We start from the raw sequence: 26,664 nt of genomic DNA on the forward strand, positions 1-26,664 counted from the left end.
CTCCGCCGATCGTGACCAAGCCGCCTTACCTAGTCTAATCTATGGCGCTTCGTCTTCCTATGGCTATTATAAATCTCTCTAGAAGTGGTTTTGTCCTCACCATGAAGACTTGCTGGTTGATGGTTCCATTCTCGGATTAGTTAGTGTTTTTTTTTTTTTTACTCTGTGTTGTTTTGTGCTGCATATTAGGCTGCATTGTATCACTTAGGCGAGTCGTTTGTGGCCTCATTCTTGCGATGGCTTTTGTGGCTCTGGTGCCAGATTTGTTACGTATGTCATAATTGTGGTGGATCTACACCAGTAGCTTATGGTTGTTGTGTGTGTGTTATGGTAGCCATGTAGGGGTTTTCCTTATTAGTGAATTTGTGCGGATTTATCTCCAGATCAAGATATTTGGTCACTGGATAATTATATTCATCTGGCACCTCAATGTAATATTGGTTGTATTTGTTTGTTATGATCAATGAAATTTTCTATCGCTTCAAATAAGCATAATTTACATATAAGCACATGATCAAATAAGCATAATTTACATATATACAACCTAGCAAAATAAGCATACATGAAACCCTAACAAAAACTAGAAGAAGAAAAAAAACTCAATATAAAGTAACACTTTCTCTTCGAAGTGAGAGTTCTTCTCTCTGGTGTGAGAGTCTTTTTCACTGCGTTTGTGAGACCTTCAGTTTCAAGCAATTCATGTGGCACCGGCCCTAGCTTCGGCTGGGGTCAATTGTTGTGTCCTCTTCTCCCTTTTCTCCTTCTCTTCTCCATGCATCCATAGTTGGTTCTCCCCAATTTTCAATTCGGCTTATTCGATTCATCAACCTCCGTGGGTAATCTTCTTTCTGGTTCATCCTTGTTTTGTTTTTCAGCCATGTCCTTTGTGGAGTTCGTGTGTAGAGTTATGGCGCTATCTTTAAATCGGGTATCTCCAAAACCACCACGTTCTCCTTGGTGTCTACCGGTTTCGGCAGTTTTGCTCAGGAATTTTTCTGAGCTTCAACTTGGTGATTGGCCTTTTTCGCTTGGATGCCGATTACCCCTTGCTTATGGCTGTGCGCATGATGCGTCAGTGAAGGAGATAATTGGCGGTGGTCGGCAAATTGGTTGGCTAGAAGCCCCTTGGATTGATGGTGGAGAATGTTATGGGTGTTTCTCAGCTGTTTTTTGGTTCTTGGGCTTTTGGGCTCAGTTTCAGTTTCTGTTTCTGTTTAGGCTCTTTTTTGTTGTTTTTAGGTGTTGTTGGGCCTTTATATGTTTGTAAGTTTGTGCTTGGTTGCAATAAAATATTCCCTTGACCAATAAATAAATAAAATAAAATAAAATAAAAAACCCAAATCTAATAACGCAATTCTTGATCCAATTAAATTCAAAATTACCTACTCAGATTGAAATCCCAATCAGCTGACTTAGCTTTTCGTTTCTAGGGTTTCTTCATCAATAACCAAACACTCCAAATCCCAACACAAATCCCAAATCCCACTCCCTTCCAAATAGATCCACAATTCCTTCACCCAAATGTTCATGCATTCATCAAATTACTCCCACTTAAAGATTTAGTCTCTAATCAAATCCCATTATTCATGCTACCGATCCTCCGCATCAACAAAAATAAAATTCAGAAAAATTATATTAAATTTTAAAATATATTGGGCATAATTATGGTAGCAGTGTCGTCGACGCTGGTAGCAGTTCAATTTTCAAAAAGTAGACTTACGGTAGCCAGCCAAGTAAAAGAATCTAGGCTGGTAATAGTGTCCTTGATGTCGGTGATAGGGTGATGATAGTCGCGACGGCAGTGGTGTTGTCAAAGAGGAGAGAATTAAGGTTCTGGGACCTATGTTCTCTGGGTTCTAGGAAGTCGTCTGTGATGAGTTTATAGTGGTCGCAACGGCGATGATGGTTTGGGTTCTCTGGGATGTCATCGAAGTCGAGGGAGTCGAGGGAGTGACAGATGGTGGAGAAGTGGGAGTGAGAGTGTGAGACTGATTCTGGGACTCGGGATGACTTGGTTAGAGATTAACGGTTCAACTTGGATGATAGGTTATCATTCAATCTCGACCGTTGATTATAATTAGAAACAAGGACGTCCAGGGCCCCCTTTTTTTGGGGTTTAGGACTCGGTCCGCCCCGTAAATGACATGGGCCCACCCCACCCTGCCCCATTTAGTTTTTAAAACATTTGGAACCGATTCGTACCCTCTCCGAATCTTGCTTACCCGCCCCAACCTGCGATTCCTCTACCCATTTGCCCACCCCTGCCGTTGATCAGAAACCGGTTTGGGCCTTTGTGTTCGGTTACCAAACCAGCCCAGTCCAGCCCTCAAATAGTTCATTACTTTACACGTCATCTTCTATATCCACCTACCATTTGGATCCTCCTCCGATAGAGTTTAACCTCCAAAACAGCCATGGAATTCCACTGAAATCAAACCACAAGCTCCTCCTCCCCCTTCAAGTTTCTTCAACTCGAACCAGAAAAACAATGTCACTGTGCTTCTCCTCCCTTGTATTCAATCTCCATTCCGCAAAGAACCAAAGCTTCATAACCCGTTTCTCTTCTCAGTTCACCCACCAAACCAGCAAGGTAAGCTCTGTTCTTTCTGCTTTTTCACCATCTTGTCCATTAAACTTATCTGAAGTTTTGAATTTTAGAACAGATATATTGAAACCCATATCAGCTTCAGCGAACCCAGTTGCTGAAATCACCAATCCACCATCGTTCCGCCGCAAAAACCCAAAAGACATCAACATCTTGGTGGTGGGTGCAACTGGGTACATTGGGAAATTTGTAGTTAAGGAGTTGGTTAACAGAGAGTTCAATGTTATAGCCATTGCTAGGGAGAATAGTGGAATTCGGGGTAAAGTTAGCAAGGATGAGACTCTGAAGGAGTTGAAAGGTGCAAATGTGTGCTTTTCGGATGTGACCGATTTGGGTGTTTTCGATAAATATTTGGAAGATTTGGGGGTTTCGATTGATGTTGTTGTTTCATGCCTTGCTAGCCGTTCTGGGGGTGTGAAGGACTCTTGGAAGATTGATTACGAGGCTACGAAAAACAGTCTTGTTGCCAGTAGGAAGCGTGGGGCTTCACATTTTGTGTTGCTTTCTGCAATTTGTGTGCAGAAGCCCCTCCTTGAGTTCCAGCGTGCGAAGCTGAAATTCGAGTCGGAGTTAATTAGAGAAGCTGAGGAGGATAACGGGTTTAGTTATAGCATTGTAAGGCCGACCGCGTTTTTTAAGAGCTTGGGTGGTCAGGTTGAGTTGGTGAAAGATGGCAAGCCTTATGTGATGTTTGGAGATGGGAAGTTGTGTGCTTGCAAGCCAATCAGCGAGGCGGATTTGGCTTCGTTTATTGCGGATTGTGTGTTGAGTGAGAACAAGATTAACCAGGTTTTGCCTATCGGAGGACCGGGTAAGGCGTTGACGCCCTTGGAGCAAGGGGAGTTGCTGTTTAGACTTGTGGGAAGGGAACCCAAGTTCTTGAAGGTGCCAATTGAAATTATGGACTTTGCTATTGGGGTTCTCGATTTCCTTGTAAGGGTATTTCCTTCAATGGAAGATACTGCTGAGTTCGGGAAGATTGGAAGGTATTATGCAGCTGAGAGTATGTTGGTTTTGGATCCTGAGACGGGAGAATACAATGCTGAGAAAACGCCAAGTTATGGCAAAGACACATTGGAAGAATTCTTTGAGACAGTGCTGAGGGAGGGGATGGCCGGTCAGGAATTAGGTGAACAAACGATTTTCTAAGAATTTGTGGCGTGATTAGAAAGTTTGTACATTCAGTTTCTCAGTTGGTTGAACAAGTTTTGTACAATAGTCTTCTTTCAGGTATGCAGTTTCTCATCTGTACACCGAACTGTGTTTCATATCGGTGACAAGCTATTCATTTTTCTAGCATTGTTGTGAGGTACTTAACTGATACTTCAGTTGCATCAATATATCATCAGATTGGTTGCTTAAGTTGGTTGTGTGGGTTCCTTCCCAATATAGCGTATACAATGCAGTTCAAATCTCCACGATCGCTACATACATTTGCATTCACTTTCTTTGCATATTGAAGAAGATGGAAACCATGTCGTAATTCCTTTGTGATTTTGTTATGTTAATACATCAGTAAAAACCCAGGAAACAGGTCCGCATTTGCAAAAGCAACTAATTCTCATTCGTTTGCACTTTAGAGAAGAGAACACGTGAATGTAACGATACAAGACGAATCAATACCTTAGACTGCAAGTAGGCAACCAAACCGAGTATCAGCTGCATAATAAGGCATTCATATAGTCTGTCAATCATGTGTGTCCGATGTTTGTATTGCAATGGTTGATACAAATTAGGGAACAAAACACAACTTACCACATCAAGAAATGCAAAATGGAGCAACAACTTTGGTGGGAAAATTGGCTTCCAGATGACTGAAATGGATGCTAGTGTTGTAAGAAGAGCTTAGAGGCCTGCAACTGATAGAGCCACCACAAAGTATCTAAAACAAGAAACATTAAACCTTGGTAATGCTTTGTGATGAGATATCCACATGTAGTCTTTTGTGAATAACTAGAATACGATAAATTTATTTGGACAGACTTCCTGTAACTGTTACTGCCACACTTTCTAGTACATGTGAACTGGATAATGATAGTTTTTCTTTTTTTTCTTTTTTTCTTTTTTTCTGGTAAACGATGATAGTTTATGTTTGCCAAATGATTGATTGTGGTTGTATGCAAATAATGCAATGTTCTCTCCTTGTGGAGACCACAACTAATTGATAAATTAGATGCCCCAATTTTGTTATGAATAAATTGTTGCATGTTTGATCCATGCTACCCCTAAGATTATTAGAAAATTGTATTGTGGGGTGAGTGACATGCATGGGGTTGCAAATTCAACTTGATGCCATTTAATTATTATGCTTCTAGAAAGGCTCGCCGGTAGCGTTTCAAACCAATCATGCAATTTTATTTATAAAAAAAAATTAAATACGTAGCAACGCGTGATAAATTTGAGACATTATCAACTTTGCATCTTCATTTGTTCAAGTCCATTTCACAAGTTTAAGTACACCTTGCTCTAAGTCCAAGAAGATATATTATATATTAAAAATATAAAAGAAAAAGAAAAGAGTACTAAATTTAGATTAAATCAGATTAGAACGCCAGGGTGAGATCGGTTGTACAGTGATCAAAGATAAAGTCAGATTCTACTTTCTAAAAAATTGTTTCTTCTGCAAAAGAAAAGAAGATTAGATGGAATCCATGTTAAAGGAAGGAAAAGTAAACATTAATTAAAAACTAAAAGATCTACCATGAAATCCTTCCGATACATGTTCTTAGCTAGGGAGAAAAACACACACACAAATACAGCGTATCCAATGCAGTTCAATCCTCCACGATCGCTACATACTTTTGCATTCGTTTTCTTTGCATATCGAAGAAGATGGAAAACATGTCGTAATTCCTTTGTGATTTTGTTATGTTAATACATCAGTAACTGGTCTGCATTTGCAACAGCAAATAATTCTCATTCGTTTGCACGTAGAGAACACGTGAATGCAACGATACAACATGAATCAATACCTTAGACTGCAAGTAGATAACATTTACAATTTAAAAGAACCTGTAAAATAAGAAATCCAAATTCTAAGCTTCCACCATAGGTCTTAGAAACAATACAAGACAAATCAGAGACAAGATATACCATACGGTAGACAACATTTACACAATAAAAGAACCTCGAAACATACACATATGCAAACACTATGGTTCGATAAGGCACGCGCACACACTAGTTGAAGGCATACTGTGGGTAGGATTCTAATACATTTAGTTATCTTCTTCAATCCTGGCGATTTTTTTTGTGGAGGGTGAAAGTTGAGAGCCAGACCAGAAGAACCAGCAAGACTGAGGCTACCAGCGAGGTAGCGAGGGAGCCTGCTATGTGCTTACAGTACTTGTCAAAAGCCGAGCACACCTTCTGCCACATCACATGTTCATTACCCTTGTATCCGATATAAGCAACAGCCCCGGCTGTGCCCGTGGCTGAGGCAACCAAACCGAGTATCAGCTGCATAATATGGCATTCACACATATAATTTGTCAATCCTGTGTGTCCGATGTTTGTATTGCACCTGTTGGTACAAATTAGAGAGCAAACCACAACTTACCACATCAAGAAATGCAAAATGGAGCAACAACTTTGGTGGGCAAATTGGCTTCCAGATTACTGAAATGGATGCTAGTGTTGTAAGAAGAGCATAGAGGCCTGCAACCGATAAAGCCGCCACAAAGTATCTAAAACAAGAAACATGAAACCTAGGTAAATGTTTTGTGATGAGATATTCACATGTAATCTTTTGTGAATAATTAGAATACAACAAAATTATTTGGACACACTTTCTAATACATGTAGACTCTACCTGTGTTAGAATAATGATAGTTTATGTTTGCCACATGATTGATTGTGGTTGTATGCAAATAATGCAATGTTTTCTCCTAGTGGAAACCACTACTGATTGAGAAATTAGATGACCCAATTTTGTTATGAAGAAATTGTTGCGTTTTTGGTCCATGCTATCCGAAGATTATTATGAAACTGTATTGTGACATGGACGGGGTTGCAACTTCAACTTGATGCCATATAATTATTATGCCTCTAGGACAAAGCTCAGTGAGAGTCTCAAACTAATCATGCGACATTATTTTAAAAAAATTCTTTTGCACACAAAAAGAAGATTGGACGGAATCCATGACCATGTTAAAGGAAGGAAAAGTAAGATTAATTAGATTGATTAAACACTAAAAGATCTACCATGAAATACTTCCTATATATACAAACAAATACATGTTCCTAGCTACTAGCAACGGAGAAAAACACATACACACACAAATACAAATTTAATCAAGAGTATTTTACTGTTCTACTGATATAACTTAATCTAGCTCATCCGCTAATTAAACTGATTAAATTAATCATGGAGATAAAAGTCGATTCGTATTAAACCCGGATTTGTCAATATACAGATCGGGTAAAACTATTCAGAGTGTAGAAAAAAAGTTGGACAATAGTAGGTATCATATTCGATCAGAAGTATATAACATGAAAGAAAATTTTAGTTATTCCTTGTCTATCAAGAAATTTCGTTTATTCGATTCTCCTGGAGAGAATATTTATTGAACTTTTAATAGAATTAATTAGAGGGCACCAAGAGTGTTTTCTGTGCCAAAGAAGAGTAATCAAACACCTTGAAACCTTTACCTGCAACTATATATATATATATATATATATATATATATATATATATATATATATATAAACACATATAAGTTATTTTACTAAATTATATGTGCATGTTTGGGTGCTTGAAGTTACTCACATGAAGGCAGGAGAGTGATTAAACTTGGCCTTAACTGGGAAAGGACCTCGGAATACTGTTTGCTTGCTAGTGACCATGACCAACACACTTGTCAGTGATGCTGCGAACACTAAGAACCTGAGAGCCACATCAGCTAGAAAGAGGTAGTCGGGTTTAGGGGGAGGAGGCGTGGCTTCGGACTCCTCCTTTGATGGCGGTGGGACTACCTTGGTGGCGGTTTCCGGGTCAGCTGGCTTATCCGTGGTTCCCATGGAAGCTGCTGGTATCTAGTGCTCAAATAAGTTGCTTAAGCAGAAGTCCAAGTGTAGTACTTGTGGTAGTAAATGGTGGTGGTGGATATATGGAAGATATTGGACTAGAACATGTGTTTTTATATGATGTTTGGGGCACACTAAAATGGTTCGAATCCAAATTTGGTTGGAGTTTCCTGTACGCCAAGTGAATTGATATGAAAAAGGGTTTAGTTGGTAGGGTGTGAACCATTTGATCATTATCTGATAGACGATAGACTTCCTTGCTTTATTTTCTCTCCTAAATGTCACTAAATAACTGATTAGGTTAGAATAGTCTATAGGGAAAAAAATGATAGCTTTCTTATAAAAATGTTACAAAAATTATAATTAAAAGAAAATGATACCATTTAGTCTCTACCTCAGAGGGAAGAGATCAGAAATGGACTGGGGTAATAGGAAACTAAATTGAACTGGTTGTATTAACCAAAAAATATAAATAAAGAGAACTGTTATTCCCACCTCAACGTCTTATCTCCTCACTCACCTTTATAATAAAAATTTTAATACAATTTTGCCCATTTATAAAATGACGGATAAGAACCTTAATATATAATAATAATTCCTGCTCAATTGAAAGATTTTGGTGTTTATTCATGATGTGAAATTTTGGTTGTTTGGATGGTTCCAAGTTTATAATTGTCCAGTTTTATTTGCTTCCAATAATGCTTGAAGACTTGAAGTTCCTCTGCTTGTCGGTTTTCAGTAAACATGGCTTCCTGCAGACTTAGTCATACTTTTCCACAAACCAGATGTTTCTTATCCAAATCAACAATTCTCTTGTTCTTCTCTTCAATCTCTAGCTCTGTCATATGTTTGACCTTCTTCAAATCTTCAGTAAGCTTTTCAATTGTAACTAGATTTTCTACAACTTCTGAGAAGTTCTGAGAAGAACAATATAAATGCACTTGTCAGGTCTTGCTCTAATGACGATGCCATTACTTGGAAATTTTTTATGTTCTCATATTTCTCATTTATAACATTGAAAAACATGTCTTTCTCTAGTCCAATAACTTCCTCTCCATCCCCGTGATATCATTTTTAGATTTTCTATGCAGCTATTGTTTTCCTTCGCATTTCTTATAAGGTTCTTAGTGTTTTGTGTGAAAAATTATACTCTTGTATGTTTATTCATAATGTGAAATTTTGGTATGTAATTATTCAAGGGCAAAGAAGAATTAATATAATGGGCTCGAGAAGTTGGGAAGGTCAATGGTTTTGTTATTGTGACGTTACAATTGTGGAATCGGGCAAAGAAGTTATTCTCTTTCTCCTAAGAGACAAGTTTACAATTTTAGATATATTAGAGGTTAGTTTAGGAATAATAGTAGGTGAGAAAATAATATTTCAATATTTTAACTTTTTATAGTTGGGTGAAATTATAACGTGGGTGGAGAAATAAGACAATATGGTGGGTCTAACAGCTCTCTATTAATTGCATTTGTTGTATGATTATATTTTGTAAGGTGAATTGTCGATTTAGTCCTTAAATTATTCCTGAATTATTTTTTTAGAAAAACAAGTCTCTCAACTCATTACAAAGAGCCAATTTCATTCTTGTCGTTAGATTTCAAACTTTTCCATCTAATTTTCTGTTAATTTAGGTTATGTGACTAGCACATGACATAATTTGAAGGTTAAAATTACCATTTCATCGCTCATGAAACACAACTGGGAGAAACATCCGTCTCCCCATTTTTCCTGCTCAAATTTTCCCCAGTTTTGAAAATTTTAAAGCCTAATTTGCAACTTTTTTAGTTGGGAATCTTTTATATAAACATTAAGGGTTTTCGATTTGGCCATTACAAAGAAAATTTCATGAAAATATATAATTTCAACTCTTCAATAACAAACACCAATTTTATTGTACTAAATCCCATTACAATGAAGGAATCTATGCAGACACAGAAAGGGACAACACAAATGGATTTTTTTTCATTGATTACTCGTGTACAATTGTTAAGAATTCATTTGATGAAACAAATTAGAAGAAAAGTGATTTACTGTAACATAGAGGCCCCCACATCAGACATCTCCTTGTTCAACCAACGTTGAAAATTCGTCAAGATTCGTCACTGTTTGAGAATTTATGGGCAAAAATTTGAATCAATTCCTTCAATCTTCCCAACATCTTAAAGCGCAGCGCGCCTAGAGGAATGGAGCGGAGCTGTTTCTTTTCTCTCGTCAAAGGGTTCTGGTTACCCTAAAGAACAACTCCAGTGCATGGCATAAAAAACAACGATTTTACCCTTTTAGATATGTCATGTACAAGTTACATGACTTAAGTGAACAGAAAATTGGAAAAGCTTAAAATCTTACAGCAAGGATGAAATTGGCTGTTTGTAATGAGTTTAGAGACTTATTTTTCTAAAAAAGTAATTCAAGGACCTAATTTTTCGCTCGAGTAATAATTTAAAAACTAAATCGACAATTCATCTTAATTTGTAAGTTTCAGTACCAATTGTATTTAGAATGCAATAGGGCTAATTGCCACAGCTAAGTCTTTTGGGACAAGGAACATGACGTACGTCTATTAATTAGTACGTAGTCGGGCTTTTATAGTTTAAGTGGTTTTTATACAACAATATTAGCTAGGGTGAGGAAAATTAAATTCAAGACTTTGAGTGCAAAGGTCAATACTCTTAACTAACTGTGTTACAAACTTTTTGCAACTTAAAGTGGTTAATTAAGAACTTATATATTTTTGCATACACGATTTTGTGTTTTATTCCCTCTCCCATGTCTGCCTATATTTTTATATACAGGGGAAAATGGCTTTGTGAATCTGCTGAATAAAACAACTTGGCCAAAATTAATTTTGATTTAGAACCTCTGAGAAGACAAATAATTCTTAGTTAATTAATTGTAGTTTAAAGTCACATCAAATACATAATTTGCGTGGTGTTATTCCAACCTCTAGAACCGTTAATTATCACTATTCTTTCTCTTTATCCTATTTTTTTCTTCCACCCGGATATTAGATTATGCACTAATAATGATGAAGATATTGAATTAAGTTTAAGCTAATTCTGCTTTAATTTGTTTCTTTTTCCCCATTCGGATCAACCAAACAGAATACAAATACTATGGGCTTCCAATCATTTATGTTTGATTAAAAAATTAAAAGAAAAAAGAAAGAGACATTTGCCTTTGTTTTTAGGTGAGATCAGCACCCATAGTATCGTATTCTGCTTGGTTGATCCGAAAGGGGGAAAAACAGAAACAAATTAAATGTCACATCCTGATCCGGGTCCCCATTATATTCCAGGGTCGATTCTACCGTAGCACGATATTATCCACTTTAGCCCCCAACCACATCCAGTAAGCTCCCAAAAGGTATCGTGCTAGGTAGAGATGAGAATATACATACAAAGCTTACATAATCCACTTCCATGTGAGATGTTACATTAAAGCAGAATTAACTTAAACTTAATTCAATATCTTAGTCATTATTAGTGCATAATCTAGTATCCGGGTGGAATAAAAAAAATATGATAAAGAGAAAGAATACTGATTCTAGAGATTGGAACAACAACACGCAAATTATGTGTTTGATGTGACTTTTAACTACGAATTAAACTATAGGTATTATCATAGCGCACACAATTGTATTTTGCTTCTCTCCCAAGAAAGTGGCCAACCTTTTCTTTTGATCTGTAATCCGTATATATCACCTACCATTCAAGTTCAAGTGAGAGACCTTCAAGAAAGCTTTTCAACTAACTACTTCCACATAACCTTCAAGAAATTCAGTGAAGAAAGATGATGACGGAATCATTATAATAATAATAATAATAATAATAATAATAATAATAATAATGTTCATCTCTGGACGGACACGTCATTGTGAAAATAGGTGGATTATAAGATATGGATCTTATCCTTTTTGTGTGTGAAAATAGTCTACATAGTGTTGGTTGAACGAAATGGGTGTGTATATATTATGAGTTACGTAACCATCACTTGGGTCACTCCTGCTTTCACTAAATAAGTAATTTGTTATAAATAAGTAAAAGTTATAGAGATAATCTTTACTAGTGACAGGAACTAAACGAGTGTAAAATATCACACTATAATTGTAACATAAGGGAATGACTAATAAAAGTGGAGGAATTGAAACTGATGTTATTTATTCTTCCTTTCTTTCTCTTCTCTATATATGTTGATAGCAGTCAGAGTGCTCTATTTATAGAGTAACTCCATATTATTACATGTTGAAAATTTACAACACACCTTTTGACAAATAATCCCCTTCATTTCCAAGTCCACATTCATCTGCCAAGGTTTTCATTCATCTGCCAAGGATTTCAATATTATTGTGGGTATTCATTACCCACTAGCATTTTCAACACTCCCCCTTAGATGCCCACATATCAACATCAGTGGGAAAAAATCATAGCAAAGGAAAAAGAGTATAACTTTACTTGGATTGTTATGCTTATGTTGCCTCATTAAAACCTTGATAGGAAAAACCCAGTGGGAAAAATTCTAATTGAAGGAAAAAGAGTACAACATGCATGTATCATGGATGCTCCCCCTGATTCAGCATTCTCCAAATTTATCTGATTGGTAAGTTGACGTAATCCGATACTTTGCACTATCTCTGAAACATGCATTTTGGTATAGATTTGGTGAACAAGTTTGCCAGATTTTCATTGGAATGGATTTGTCTGACTTTAATAACTTTAGCCTTCTGAAGCTCATGTGCACTGAAAAACTTGGGAGATATATGTTCAGTCTTATTGCCCTTGATGAATCCTTACTTCATTTGGGCAACACAGGTTGCATTATCTTCATGAATGACAGTTAGAGTGTCTGACTTTGAAGGTAGACCACATGAATTCCGAGTATGATGGATCATTGATCTTAACCAAGAACATTCACGACTTGCTTCATGTAAAGCAAGTATTTCTGAATGATTTGAAGATGTAGCAACTAATATTTGCTTTGTTAAGCGCCATGAGATTGTTGTATCTCCATTCTTAAACACATATCCAGTTTGTGAGCAGGCTTTATGTGGATCAGAGAGAAAACCAGCATCTGCATCCAACAAGGATCTGGTCATTGGTGGATTTCTTTGGGTAGAAGAGACCCATGTTTGTTGTCCCACGAAGGTATCGCAATATATCTTTGACTCCCTTCCAATGACAAATTGTTGGAGCAGAGCTATACCTTGCTAACAAGTTGACTGAAAAAGCTATATCTGGTCTAGTACATTATGCTAAATACAATAAAGCACTTATTGCACTAAAATATGGTACTTCTGGACCAATGACCAGTTCATCATCTTCTTTTGGATAGAATGGATCTTTCTTAATGTCCAAAGAACAAACAATCATTGGCGTGCTGAGTGGATAAGCCTTGTTCATGCCAAATCGCTTCAGGATTTTTTCAATATAAGCTGATTAGTGGACCAAAATTCCACTAAAACAATGCTCGATCTGCAGGTTAAGACAAAATTTTGTTTTTCCAATGTCTTTCATTTCAAATTCGCTTTTCAGATATTTAACAGTTTTATTAAGTTCTTCAGGGGTTCCAACTAGGTTCATATCATCGACATATACTGCCACTGTAGCAAATCGAGAGTTGGATTTCTTAATGAACACACAAAGGCAAATGACATTGTTGATATATCCTTCTTTAATCAAATACTCACTGAGACGATTATACCATATTCGTCCAGATTGTTTCAGCCCATACAATGATCGCCCTAATTTGATTGAGAGTATACCTTAGGGTTTGTTAGTTGTTTCAGGCAACTTAAGTCCTTTTGGGACTTTCATATATATGTCACCATCTAATTCTCCATATAGATATGCGGTGATGACATCCATAAGTCGTATGTCAAGTTTTTTCAAAACCACTAAACTTATTAGGTAACGGAACGTAATTGCGTCCATTACAGGGGAGTATGTCTCCTCATAATCAATTCCAGGTCTTTGCGAAAAGCCTTGTGCAACGAGTTGTGCTTTATATCTTGCAATCTCGTTTTTCTCATTGCGTTTCATTGTGAATACCTATTTATAACCCACGGGGTTTACACCAGGCGGGGTTTGGACTACTGGTCCAAAAACATTTCGCCTTTCCAAGGAATTTAATTCTACCTGGATTGCATATTTCCACTTAGACCAATCTTGTCTATATTTGCATTCATCAAAAGAACGGGGCTCAAGATCATTACTTAATATGATTTCAGTGACTATCGCGAATGCGAGCATGTCGTCGATGATTATTTCATTCTGATCCCACAATTCATTAGTACAAGCATAGTTTATGGAGATTTCTTTGCTTTCATGTACCTCTGTTTCTTCAAGTACATGTGTCTCATCAAGGACATTTTCTTTTTCTAAAAGTACATAATCATGAATTGTGGATACGTCATTCATTTTTTCTTCTTGAATGTTTTCATTTGGATTTTGTTCTGCCCTCGACTTTCTCTTTCGAGGGGCTGAATCTTTTGAACCTGGAGGCCTACCACGTTTCAGGCGTGCACCAGATGAATCATTTGCCGCCACTTTATTTTGTCCAACAGGGACATCAATTCTTGCAGGTGCATCCAGCTGGTATATATGATTTTATCACTTTCATAGCATCATTAAATGCATCTGGCATTTGATTAGCAATACTTTGAAGATGAACGATCATTTTCACTTCATTTTCACATTGAGTGCTACGTGGATCAAAATGAGATAAGGTGGGAACAACCCATGTCAGCTCTTTCCGTTCTTTTGGAACGATATTTTCTCCCCCTAACGACGGGAATACTGTCTCATCAAAGTGACACTCAGCAAAACAAGCTGTAAACATATCACCTGTCAAGGGTTCCAAATATCTAATGATAGATGGTGAATCAAAACCCACGTAAATTCCCAGTCGGCACTGGGGTCCCATTTTAGTGCGTTGTGGTGGTGCAAAAGGTACAGAAACAGCACAACCAAAAACTCGTAAATGTGAAATGTTTGGCTGATGCCCAAACACGATTTGTATTGATGAGTATTGGTGGTTGGCTATAGGTCTCAATTAAACCAATGATGCAGCATGTAAAATGGCATGTCCCCATGCAAAAATTGGCAATTTTGTTTTCATAAGCAGAGTGTTGGATATTAACTGAAGCCGATTGATCAATACTTCTGCTAAACCATTCTGAGTATGGACATGAGGAACAGGGTATTCAACATCGATCCCCAATGTCATGCAGTAATCATCAAAGGTTTGAGACATAAATTCACCAGCATTATCAAGTCGAATTGACTTAATGAGGTAATTTGGGAACTGTGCTCGCAACTTAATTATCTGAGCAAGAAATCTCGCAAAAGCTATATTTCAAGTAGATAAGAGACAAACATGTGACCATCTGGTACATGCATCAACCAAAACCATAAAATATCGAAATGGTCCACAAGATGGTTGAATCAGCCCACAAATATCCCATTGAATTCTTTGCAGAAATGATGGGGATTCAATATCAACATTTAATTGTGATGGTCTAATTACCAACTTCCCTTGAGAATAACCATTGCAAGGGTTATCATTTGAGATAGCAATGTGTCTGCTCAATAATGGATGTCCATTAGAGTTGGTAATGATTCCACGCATCATGGTAGATCCTAGGTGACCCAGATGGTCATGCCAAAGCATGTAAACTTTTGAATCAATGAACTTCTGGTTCATGACAGTATGTGATTCAACTATTTTTATGTATGTATAATACAGTCCACTCGTCAAACCACGCAACGTCTTTAATATACGCTTTTGGGTATCATTGGAGGTAATGCATAAATACTCCACATTTTCTACACTTTTTGTTTCAATGTGGTATCCATTTAAACGTATGTCTTTAAAACTCAACAAATTTCGAGTACATCGAGTAACATACAACGCATTATGTATAGACAATATTGTTCCATTTGGTAACATAATATGGGCTTTCCATGAACCTTTAATCACATCTGATTACCCTGATATTGTTGTTACCCTTACTTTTGTAAGCATCAACCTTGAGAAATACTTTTGATCTCGAAGTATTGTATGCGTGGTTACACTGTCTGCAAAACAAATATCTCTACTATTTCTCAAGTTTTGAGAGTGACCATAGTTTTTATCCATGCTCTCTGAGTAAGGGAATCACAGTTAAAGACAAATTATAACAGGAAATTTAAATGTCATTTTTATTGAATCTGAAATGCTAGTTTTTAAACTACAAGTTCAACATAATAAAAGTACATCAAAGATCAATGATTCAATCGGACTGGTATACTTCATTTCCCTTTTCCACCATGAAGTCCGAGACCTTTAGTTGTGTTGTGTTCAACTGCCCTGATAAGTCACACATTGGATCAGGTATATCCATTGGTTTAGCCTGGTCGAGAAAATTAGTCTCGACACCCTTCTCCTTGAGGAAGGCTTGATACAGATCCACCAGATGTTTTAGGGTACGACAAGTACACGCCCAGTGCCCATCGCCACCACACATATTGCAGGCTCCATTAGAGTTTCTAGGAGCATTGTTCATACGAGCTTTACCTTTGTAGCGATTTCCATTTTTAAAGTTCCGACCTGAATTATGCCTCAGAACCCGGTTGTGAAACTGGACACCATGATTCTTGCCTTTCCCGTTCCATCATCCTCGCATATAGCCACGTCCTTGTTTATGATTATTGCCACCAGAGGATGCGGCGCGCACTTCGAAGGAAGCAACATTCACTTCTAGGAATAATGGTTTTTCAATAGGAGCTCATTGTTTTGTTCAGAAACCAAGAGCACAGAGATCAACTTGTTGTATTCAGTGAAGCCTCGCACTCTATACTGCTGCTAAAGGAGCACGTTAGAGGCATGAAATGTGCTGAAAGTCTTTTCCAGCATATCTTCCTCAGTAATGATATCCCCACAGAGCTTCACCTAAGAGGTAATTCTGAACAACGCAGGATTGTACTCAACCACTGACTTGAAATCCTGGATCCTTAGGTCAGTCCATTCATAGCGAACCTTTGGAAGAATCACCGTTGTCTGGTGATTGTATCTGTTTCTTAATGCCTTCCAAAGAGCTAACGGATCCTCAACTGTTAAGTACTCGCTCTTTAGTCCCTCATCAAGATGGCGACGAATAAAGATCATGACCTTCGCCCAATCTTGAGAGGAAGAGTTGTTTTCTTCCCTAATGGTATCTCCAAGATTCCCTGCTTCCAAATGGATCTTGGTATCCAATACCCAAGTAAGGTAATTCTTCCCAGTAATGTCCAGGGCAGCATAATCAAGCTTTGCCAAGTTCACCATTTTCTTTTCTGAGAGAAAATTGAGATGTGTAAGAACTTGCAATAATATGTAATCTGGGGGATGTAGTGTTAGAACTTCTGGTTCTTACAAGTTCTTCATTTTGATTTTCAGACCAAAATGATAAGCACTCGAAACTTCTGGCTTGAGATTTACATGATGAATAAGGAGGGCGATTGTACCGCACCATTCTCATAACATATGATGGGCGATTATTCCACACCACTCAAGTAGCATGAAAATTTAAATATGCAAAGCAAGGTGGGCGATTATACCGCACCACCTAAAATTGTAATGAAATTAAGCAGCAGACAAATTTAAATATACAAGGTATGATGGGCGATAATACCGCTCCACCTAAAATTTGCAGTAAAATTAGATCTGCAGTCCAAGATAGGCGATGATACCTCACCATCATGGATTGCAGTAAGATTAAATTTGCAGTTCAAGATGAGCGATTATACCGCACCATCTTAGATTGTAGTAAAATTAACATAAATAAATACTGGGTTAGTAATCAAGATCTACACCAAACAAGAAATCAAAGATATATGTAACTGTTAGGTTGAGAACTAAAAGTAAGCATGGTACAAACAGTTCTTCTCGAGGGTATATCCAGCAGTTGAGGTAGAGGAAGAAGATGAATGGTAAAATTCTTAGAGGAAACATTTTTTCTATCGGCGAAGAGAAATGAGGAATAGTTATATTTAGAGAGTCACGCTGATAACGTGTTATAAATAGGTAAAAGTTAGAGAGATAACCTTTACTAGTAACAGAAGCGAAGCAGGTGTAAAATATCACACTATAATTGTAACGTAAGGGAATGACTAATAAAAGTGGGAGGAATAGAAACTAATGTTATTTATTCTTCCCTTCTTTCTCTTCTCTATATATATTGATAGTAGTCGGAGTGCTCTATTTATAGAGCAACTCCGTATTATTACATGTTGAAAATTTACAACACACATTTTGACAAATGATCTCCTTCATTTCCAAGTCCACATTCATCTGCCAAGGATTTCAATATTACTGTGGGCATTCATTACCTACTAGCATTTTCAACATAATTATGTATCTAATGAATTTTTTCTTTTTTACTTTTTGGGTATACAATTTAGGCATACCCATATAGGCTTGTTCGATCATGTTTTGGAATTAGTTACTGTAAACGCCTCCAATTTAAGCTCAATGAGACGTGTCCATTCATCTGTTTCTAATCTTGAATTTCTAAACATCCATGAAAGAGCTGAAGAATTGCAGAAATAAGAAACACAGAAAAGCTTAAGGAAGAAGAAAACTATTCTCAATTGTGTTTCGCTTTCTCTAGAAAAACAGTTATTACAATACCGATTTAGTCTTAGAAATAGATGGAAAATGCTATTTATACAAGTGAATTAAAACCATCTAGCTTATCCCATACGCTACTGCACATGTGGTAATGCTAACATGGCAATCTAATCTACCAATATTACATGCTTATCTAATAGAATTGATATGAGAGAAGCTACGGTAATGGATCTTAGAGTGTCTCTATGGTTTGACAGGTCTTACGTATTCATTTAGTCATTGTAGAGATATGTATAGTAGTAGTTACCGACCCTTCACGCACTTTTGTGATAGTCCGTGCTTAACTTAATAGTACACTGTCTCTATTAATTTTGTTGGAGGAAGTCATGAATTTAAATCTCCTTAAAGATGGATATTGAATAAGAAGGAAGAAAGAGCCTCATGAATTCCAAAATTCCAGAAATGTTTATGATCACATATTATTAACCATTACAAACTCACGCTATATTACAATAAGAGAGAGCTAGCATATATTGTAAGTACAATTAAGAAAGGATGTTTGGATCACAACACTCAGGTCCGCGCATACACACACATATACATACATACGCGCGTACAGAAAATGTTTCTCAAGCGTTAAGTAGGTGTCTCTGATACTAATTGAAACTGTGGTGGTGGGCTGATCCGTTTGGAGGAGATCCTTTTGTAAAGAGTGATGACGGAGGTCCAGAGAAGCAAGACAAGCAAAATGGAGGCTACCAAGGAAACCCCGAAAGAGACCCCGAGATGTCGACAGAATTTGTTGTAAGCATAGCAGGAATCCGACCATGTAAAATCTTCATTGCCCCTTAGCAAGATATATGCAACACTTCCAGCAGTGCCTGTGGCCGATGCTATGATCCCCAATATCAACTGTGTCACATATTTTGCCCAGATTAGTTATACATACACCTTTATTTTTATGTGGATGTTTGTTCTTACTATACAAAAGTACTCGCCAGATCGTGAATATGGATCGTTGGTAAATTTGATTAATGATTGGATGTATAATTTAAATTCAGTCTATTATTAGCATAAGCACAGAGAGAGAGAGAGAGAGAGAGAGAGAGAGCTAACCACATCAAAAATCGCAAAAAGGACCAAGACTGCTGAGGAAGCTGGTGCTAAGATAACTAAAAAGGATGTGAACATGGTAATGAGACCATAAAGCCCTGAAAGAGATAATGCTGCAACGTAGTATCTGCACGCACGTACGGTTTCATTAGTTTCAAATTAGGGTTTCGGTGCAACTTAAACTTGCTCTCAATTCTTCAAACCTAAAAAAGGAGATGCATACTCAACTAATATATGCATACTGAAATCTGTGCCGGGTCTCTCATTTGTTACTTCGCAGGTTGATCGATCTAGGATACAAAATAATTCGATAATAAAATACGTTGTCGCTACTCACAAAAGTGCACGTCTTACGTAAAGTTATCATGTTCCCTAATCGTCCTTATAGGTGGGGAAATAGAAACTCTCTACTTTTTGGGACGAATGTTAAGTTGTTGCAAAAATTATCAATGTTAATCTCAAAAAGTTTAAGATCGTTATCACCCAAATAAAATGTTTCAAGACTGAGGATGGGTGAAAGTCAGATCAAATTAGGCCAAGAGAAAATGAGCCAACCAAAAAGAGGGTGTATGAGAAAATGAGTTAACGAATTAAAAAGACAAGGGCAAACGATCACACAAGCAAAATTTAGTTGGGCAGGTTCGGGCCTATCAATAAAACCCTAAACCCGAAATGCCAAAAATGTGTTTGATAATGCTTAACTGAAACAACGAAAAGTTCAAAGGTAAGTACATGATTCATCAAACTTACATGAAGGCCGGTGATTGAGTAAATTTAAAGGAAAGGGTTTCGTAGTAAGTTTGGCTGCTGTCAGTGTACCAATCTTCAGATTGCTTGCTACTTAACATGAACACAACACCAATCACAGATGCTGCAATCAATAAGCTCCTGAGAAGCAAACTGAAGCAGAAGTAAATCACGGGCTTGTTACTTGATCCCATCACTGTGATCGCGATCAGTCGATTTCTGTGGATCGATGCTATATGCTTCAAATACTGGCGCAATTGCCTCAATGAAAAATGTTGTTGGTTTTTAAGTACCAGATTATGGTCAGGAACATGTATACAAGCTATTTATGAAGAATGGGTTCAGAGGAATTTTAAGTTGACATTCTCTGCCGTGCTAATGAAGTTAATTAGTTATATATCTGAGTTGTTTACTGTTGGTTGCATACTGTATGTGAAACTTCTTTATCATCTCTTGGGGCCTGGCTGACATGATTATTTCATTTTTTTTAAGGTTGTTGTAATTGTTATTCTAAAAAAATCATTTTGCACTCTAATATTTTTTTTTTTTTTTTTTTTGGAGAAAATACATTTTTTAGTACACAATAAAAAAAGTGCCAATCAGCTCACCCTTTTTTAATTATTCTTTTATATTTGAAGTTAATTTATGTGAAATTTGTTAATGGGATGGTTGACATAGTATGTTTTGTAGACTTTCAGTTGGTCTTATAGGCCTCGGTGACAGGGAGGATTGTTCTGGAATTTTAAGTTGACATTCTCTGCCGTGCGAATGGAGTTAATTAATTATAATCTGAGTTGGTTACTAGTAGTTGCATACTATATGTAATGGACGGAACCAAAAAAAATTTTAGTGAGTCAACTTCGAATGATGAATTTAAATTAAAATTTTGAAAGAATGCTATCAACTTATTGTCCAACATAATTTGAGTAACTAGTGTTTAGAATGGTAAATTTGTAAACCATAAGCTAATTAGAAAAATTACATGGCTCGAAAGGGTAAGAGGGTAAGAAAAATATAAAACGTGAGAGGGTATATTGAGTTTAGTGTTAAATTGAGACTTCATTTAGGAGTATATGGGTAATTTACAGTTTTAATTAGACCATTTTTCATGGCAAAAAGAGTTGAATGGGGGCAGCTGCCATTAGTGGGCACATGCTACCCTGCCAGTGCTATATTTGAAACTTAATTATTTATCATCTCATGGGACCTGACATGATTATTTCTTTTTCTAGGTTGTTGTGATTGTCATGCCCCGATCTCGAAATATGTTTAGGTTCAAGACGTGACGTCAGAACGTACCTATTCAACTATCATGTTTCGCTTCCTAGACATGTCCAAAACAACCCAACGGTTCAATAGCGTAGCAACTTTTCTATTTCATGACTACATCTAACTTATGTGTTAGACTACCTATGTAACCTAAGGCGAGATCAAGCCTTTCATTGTTCATTGTTTGTTAAACTGCGACATTTCCCATGGTACTTTCTAACAGACAACATAGAGTTCTATAATCATTCAATGGAACTCGACAAGCATAATTGATTGGCACTACAAAAAAATATGGGCACTGTGCACAAAAAGTTATTTGTGCCCTTTGAGGCCTAAGGACACCATCATATGGGCCCATAGATCAATAGCAACAATGCAGCAACCAAAATTGTATATGTGCCCTCTTTGGGCAAGCCCTTTGATGAAAGAGCACAATAGGGTGTTTGTGCCAAAGGGGCAAGCACAAACAGTGGTCCATTTGTGCCCCATTTTGACAACTTTGTCAGATAAGCTTTTCTAGCCATGTTGGCACTTTTATTGTAATTGTGCCAACATGAATTAATTAATAAATCAAAAATCAAAATTTGAAAAATTGAAACTAAATTGAGGAAATGAAAAAAAATTAAAGTTTCATGAAATGAAGAAAGCCTACAACCATGAAACCAACTTTCACTTTCTGAATCTCATAAACATATATTGTAATGTTACATATCTTCTCTCTAATACAAAAAGAACTTGAAGGCAAACATTTTTGGACAGATGCTTCTTCCCCAGCAGGCCTTGCACCTCATCAAATCTTTGCTGCTCCATATATGAATTAACCAGATGACATGCAGTATATGGACCCTCACAGAAGTCGTGAATATCAAATGCAAAGATAAAATGGAATTAATGCTATTAACAGCGACCATGGCTAAAAACTGTTGAAGACCAACTGACATAATCTCTAGCTTGATGTCAGTGAGTAAAAAACTCACTCAGCTAAAATAGACTACAACATTCATCAGAAGCCAACACAAATATAGTCGAATTCAAAACACAATCAATCCAAATTACACCTAAAAAGAGTTAATTAAAATCAGTACCTACAAGTTCCAAATCTGCCATAGCAAAGATTCATATTCCTCACTTCGGGTTGTAAAAGTAACTTCTGGTTTGGAGATAATACATTCAATTCATGGTCACCTGAATCAAAGAAATATATAAGTATGCGTATTATTTATGGTCAAGTGAGTTGCTTATTTTAATCACATACCTAGTAAATATTTGTTTAAGTTGGCATAGACGGTATAACGATATTGCATTTTCCATGATGAAACTTGTATGGTTCCAATAAGAATAAAAATAATAAAACTAACACGATTAAACACTTCTGGTTTCATCTCTACCTTGATCCAATTACTAAATCCTCTTCTTTCAATGCTGCCACACCATAAAAGAAAAGTAAAAAACAAATAAATACTTAAGATATTGGGGGAGGGGTGGAATCAAGACAGCTCCTAATAAATCAATAAAAAAAAAACTTACACTTTTCCAAAAATTGAAGATCCAAAATCCTAAAATTCTAAGCAACATGGCTCCATAAATATAATAATAGATGTGAAATTCTTCCCCACAAATACAGAATATGAACCAGCAATGGGGACGTGACAAGGGCAGGGCCTTTGAGGTTGTGGAGACAAAGAGAACAAGGCTCCAAGAGCAACTCCACCGTAGGTGGATACTCGGGGGACAGGCCAGAGAAAAGGGGCCCGAGGCCCTGTGGACCGGCTCCAGCGTGAAGGAGCCCGAGTGGAGGTGGAGGCCCGATTTCTGGGCTCGTGAAGAATTGCCAGCCTGAGAGTCTGAGTGGATGTGACGCCAGGGTTAACGTCAGCCTGGCGTCAGGCCTTTTTTAATTTTTTTTCTGTCAGGCGCGTGCACCCCACTCGCGCATGGGGGCGCGTCGTCGACAGAATTTCAAAAAAATCAGTCACTTTTTCAGTTACCGTTGGGAAGCCACGTGGCTTCCCACGGTCCGTTCGATCTCAACGGCTCTTTAACTTGGACCGCTCAATCTCAACGATAAAAAAAATAAAAAAAAAAGTCTTATTTAATACCCACCGTTCAATCTGAGATCAACGGTCGATATTAATATGCTTTATAAATAAATAAATAAAAGAAAAAATAGTTTTAAAATTAAGAAAAGTTACCGTTGTGACATGTGGCACAATCAGGAGTGTTGGAATTCAAATTTTTTTTATATCCAACGGCAGAGATTAATTAGTTGAATAAAAATTTTAAAAAAAATTGTAAAAAGATTGTAAAAAAATTCAAACAAAAAATCTGAAATTTTTTTTAAAAAAATTGTTTTTACTTTTCTATAAATACCTTCTTATTATCATATACCTTACACCACAATTTCATATTTTCTCAACTACTTTCAATCACATTCATTTCTTTCTCTCAAAGTTTCAATCCATTTTTTTTCAACAAAATGACTACTGATGCAGGTACGAATTGGTCACTTCTTGAAGATGTTGCGTTGTGTGCTAGCTGGGTTGAAGTTACTCATAGTTCGCTTACGGGTAATGAGATGCAATTGCGAGAAATGTAGAGTCTTATCCATACCAATTATCTTGAGAAAATTGGTGGGAAAAGAACCAAAGAATCGATGTCCAGTCGTTGGAAATTACTTAGCCAATCGTTTAGTACGTAGATAGACGCCTTGGCACAAGCAGTAGCAATATTCGAAGTGGGGAAAATTATTCGGATCAGGTAATAATATATTATTTATTTGTTTGTACTATACCCAAATTTACATTATAATTATTTGTTTGTATTATTTATTTGTTACCTACTTACATTATAATTATTTGTTTGTATTATTTATTTGTTATCTATTTTCATTATAATTATTTATTCTCCCGTATTGTGTAGGAACTTCAAGCACAAGCTTGGTACAGTGCCAAAACCAAAAGAAAAAATAAATCATTCAACCGGTGGGAATGTTGGAATATTGTCAAAGATTGTCCTAAATTTAGAGTTGTGTCTGTCGGTCCAGAAGTTTTCATGAACAGCACCCCTCTACACTCTACACCTGATCATGTCTCGCATGTTCATGAAGATGATGCAGAAGAAGTGCCCGAAACGCCCCTCCCTGAACAAGCGTCGGGTTCGACCCGTTATCCAATTAGGCCTCAAGGTAAGGAGGCTTCAAAGAGAAAAGGGAGTGCTTCCAAGAATGATTATGCAAAGTTCAAGGAAGAACTTACTCGCCAAGGTGAATTGACTTTGGCGAGGGAAATGGCGAAATATGAGGCTGATAAGGCTAGAGAGGACGCAAAAGCTGCAGCTATTGAGAAAGAATTTCAGGCTAATGAGAGAGAAAGAGAGCTACTTAGGCAAGAAAGGGAACATGTTAGAGAAGAAAGACGGGCTCAACGAGATCGTGAGATTATGAACACGCCTTTAGAAGGGAAGTCTCCAAATTCTAAATTTTTTTGGAAGTCAGAGAAAGCGGACATGGTGCGAAGAAGGCATGCAAGAGAAGCGAGAGCAAGCCAAGATGGTCCTAGCACCACAAGAGAAGATCATCCTAACACCACAATTTGGTTAAGTGATGATGAATAAAGTAGTTTTTGTAATCGGAACCCATAATTTTCCAATCACTTTGGGTTGTAATTTATTATTTATTGAATATAGTACTTTATGTTGTTTCCAATTTATTGAATATTTATTCAAATGAATTTGGTAAGTTATTTATACTAAGAGAATATTTATTCAAATGACAAAAACACACCAAATAAAATTACATAAGCATACCGAATAATAAAAAACTCACTAAAGCTGAACTAAAAAAATTACATAAACATACCAAATAATAAAACACACCAAATAAAATTACATAAACGTACCAAATAATAAAACACACCAAATAAAATAACATAAACATACCAAATTCAAAAAAACACACTAAATGAACTTAATTATCTTCAGCTTGTTTCAATGCCCACTAGTGCTCTATCAAGTCAATTTGCTGGGCATTGTGCATGTCTGGCATTTGAAATGCATTATATCGTTGAATGAGCCTTTCATTGTAACGTTCATCCTTTGTAATGGCTCATGTTGCACGGGCTCATCGATGGCGTCATAAGCACAATATATACGTGGTCTTGAATTGTTCATCGTGTCTGGCTCATATTCATCAACGGCTTCATAATCGTACTCATCTTCCACAATCATGTTGTGAAGAATGATGCACGTCATCATGATGGATCGAAGCGACTCTACATCAAACAATCTGACAGCACCCTTGACGATCGCCCAGCGAGCTTGAAGGATACCGAAACAACGCTCCACATCCTTCCTACACCCCTCTTGACAGCTTGCAAAGTGTTTTTCCTTTGCACTTCGTGGACGTGGCACTGTTTTGACAAATGTTGACCACCTTAGGTAAATGCCGTCAGCTAGGTAGTATGGCCCGTCGTACATACATCTATTGACCTTATACGTGACTTTTGGTGCCTTTCCTTGCAGAACATCGTTGAACACTGGGGATTGGGCAAGGACGTTGATGTCATTTTGAGCTCCCAGAACCCCGAAAAAAGGCGTGCCAAATCCATGTATCAAAAGATGCCACCGCTTCCAAAATAATACTTTTTGCTCCTTTTCTGTCCCCATAAGCGCCTTGCCATGCACTTGGACAGTTTTTCCACATCCAGTGTATACAATCAATGCTTCCAATCATCCCAGGAAAACCACACATTTCGGCCTTCTTCAGAAGCCGTTCCAAGTCTATGTTTGTAGGTTTCCGGAGGTACTCTACAGTGTAGATAGATTCGATTGCTCCGCAAAACCTCATCAGGGACTCAAGAATGGTTGATTTCCTCATCCTCGTTATCTCATCCACTTGGTTTGCAGATGCTCCATATGCAAGCATCCGCAAGGCAACAGTAATTTTTTGCTGAGGAAGGAGACCCATATCACCAAAAGCATTCTTCTTTTGCACAAAGTAAGAATCATGGTTGCAAACAGCAATCATGATTTTGTTGAACAAATGTCATTCCATTCTAAAACGACGTCTAAAGTACGTATTAGGGACAAAATAATCGTCCAAAAGTTCCATACCTCGTCGTTGCCTGCTTCTATCAAGGTTTCCAAAACGGCTAGGCCTACAGATCTGAGCCACAGCTTGGATGACTCGACGAGAATGTGAGGCTCTGCCCATTCTTACTTCGTCATCTCTCCTTCTACATTCCTCATCTTTTTCCCTCTGATTTTTTGCCACCTGGAGATTGAACATTCCTTTTTATTGGTTAAACAATTATTCCTCT

The 26,664-nt window shown here is 37.1% G+C and overlaps 4 protein-coding genes across 4 annotated transcripts; 1 reads left to right on the forward strand and 3 right to left on the reverse strand.

Annotated features, from left to right (window-relative positions):
• Positions 1 to 2,286: 2,286 nt before the first annotated feature.
• Positions 2,287 to 3,901, forward strand: LOC137737943 (divinyl chlorophyllide a 8-vinyl-reductase, chloroplastic-like). Its single transcript, XM_068477530.1, has one exon. The coding sequence runs from the start codon at positions 2,489 to 2,491 to the stop codon at positions 3,752 to 3,754; it is 1,266 nt and encodes a 421-aa protein (XP_068333631.1). The 5' UTR covers positions 2,287 to 2,488; the 3' UTR covers positions 3,755 to 3,901.
• Positions 3,902 to 5,561: 1,660 nt separating this feature from the next.
• LOC137737984 (CASP-like protein 1D1) lies at positions 5,562 to 7,725 on the reverse strand. The gene is made up of 3 exons (XM_068477577.1): positions 7,374 to 7,725; positions 6,165 to 6,291; positions 5,562 to 6,064 (listed from the first exon to the last, which is right to left on the reverse strand). Exons 1-3 carry the CDS (start codon positions 7,622 to 7,624, stop codon positions 5,837 to 5,839), a joined length of 606 nt encoding a protein of 201 aa, XP_068333678.1. The 5' UTR covers positions 7,625 to 7,725; the 3' UTR covers positions 5,562 to 5,836.
• A 10,965-nt stretch (positions 7,726 to 18,690) lies between these two features.
• Positions 18,691 to 20,274, reverse strand: LOC137736666 (CASP-like protein 1). The gene is made up of 3 exons (XM_068475902.1): positions 20,084 to 20,274; positions 19,337 to 19,460; positions 18,691 to 19,132 (listed from the first exon to the last, which is right to left on the reverse strand). Exons 1-3 carry the CDS (start codon positions 20,272 to 20,274, stop codon positions 18,857 to 18,859), a joined length of 591 nt encoding a protein of 196 aa, XP_068332003.1. The 3' UTR covers positions 18,691 to 18,856.
• A 5,633-nt stretch (positions 20,275 to 25,907) lies between these two features.
• On the reverse strand, positions 25,908 to 26,372 carry LOC137736175 (uncharacterized). The gene has a single exon (XM_068475500.1). It carries the CDS (start codon positions 26,370 to 26,372, stop codon positions 25,908 to 25,910), a length of 465 nt encoding a protein of 154 aa, XP_068331601.1.
• Between the last annotated feature and the right edge of the window lie 292 nt (positions 26,373 to 26,664).

This window comes from Pyrus communis, chromosome 6, assembly GCF_963583255.1.
Source record: "Pyrus communis chromosome 6, drPyrComm1.1, whole genome shotgun sequence".
NCBI lineage: Eukaryota > Viridiplantae > Streptophyta > Magnoliopsida > Rosales > Rosaceae > Pyrus > Pyrus communis.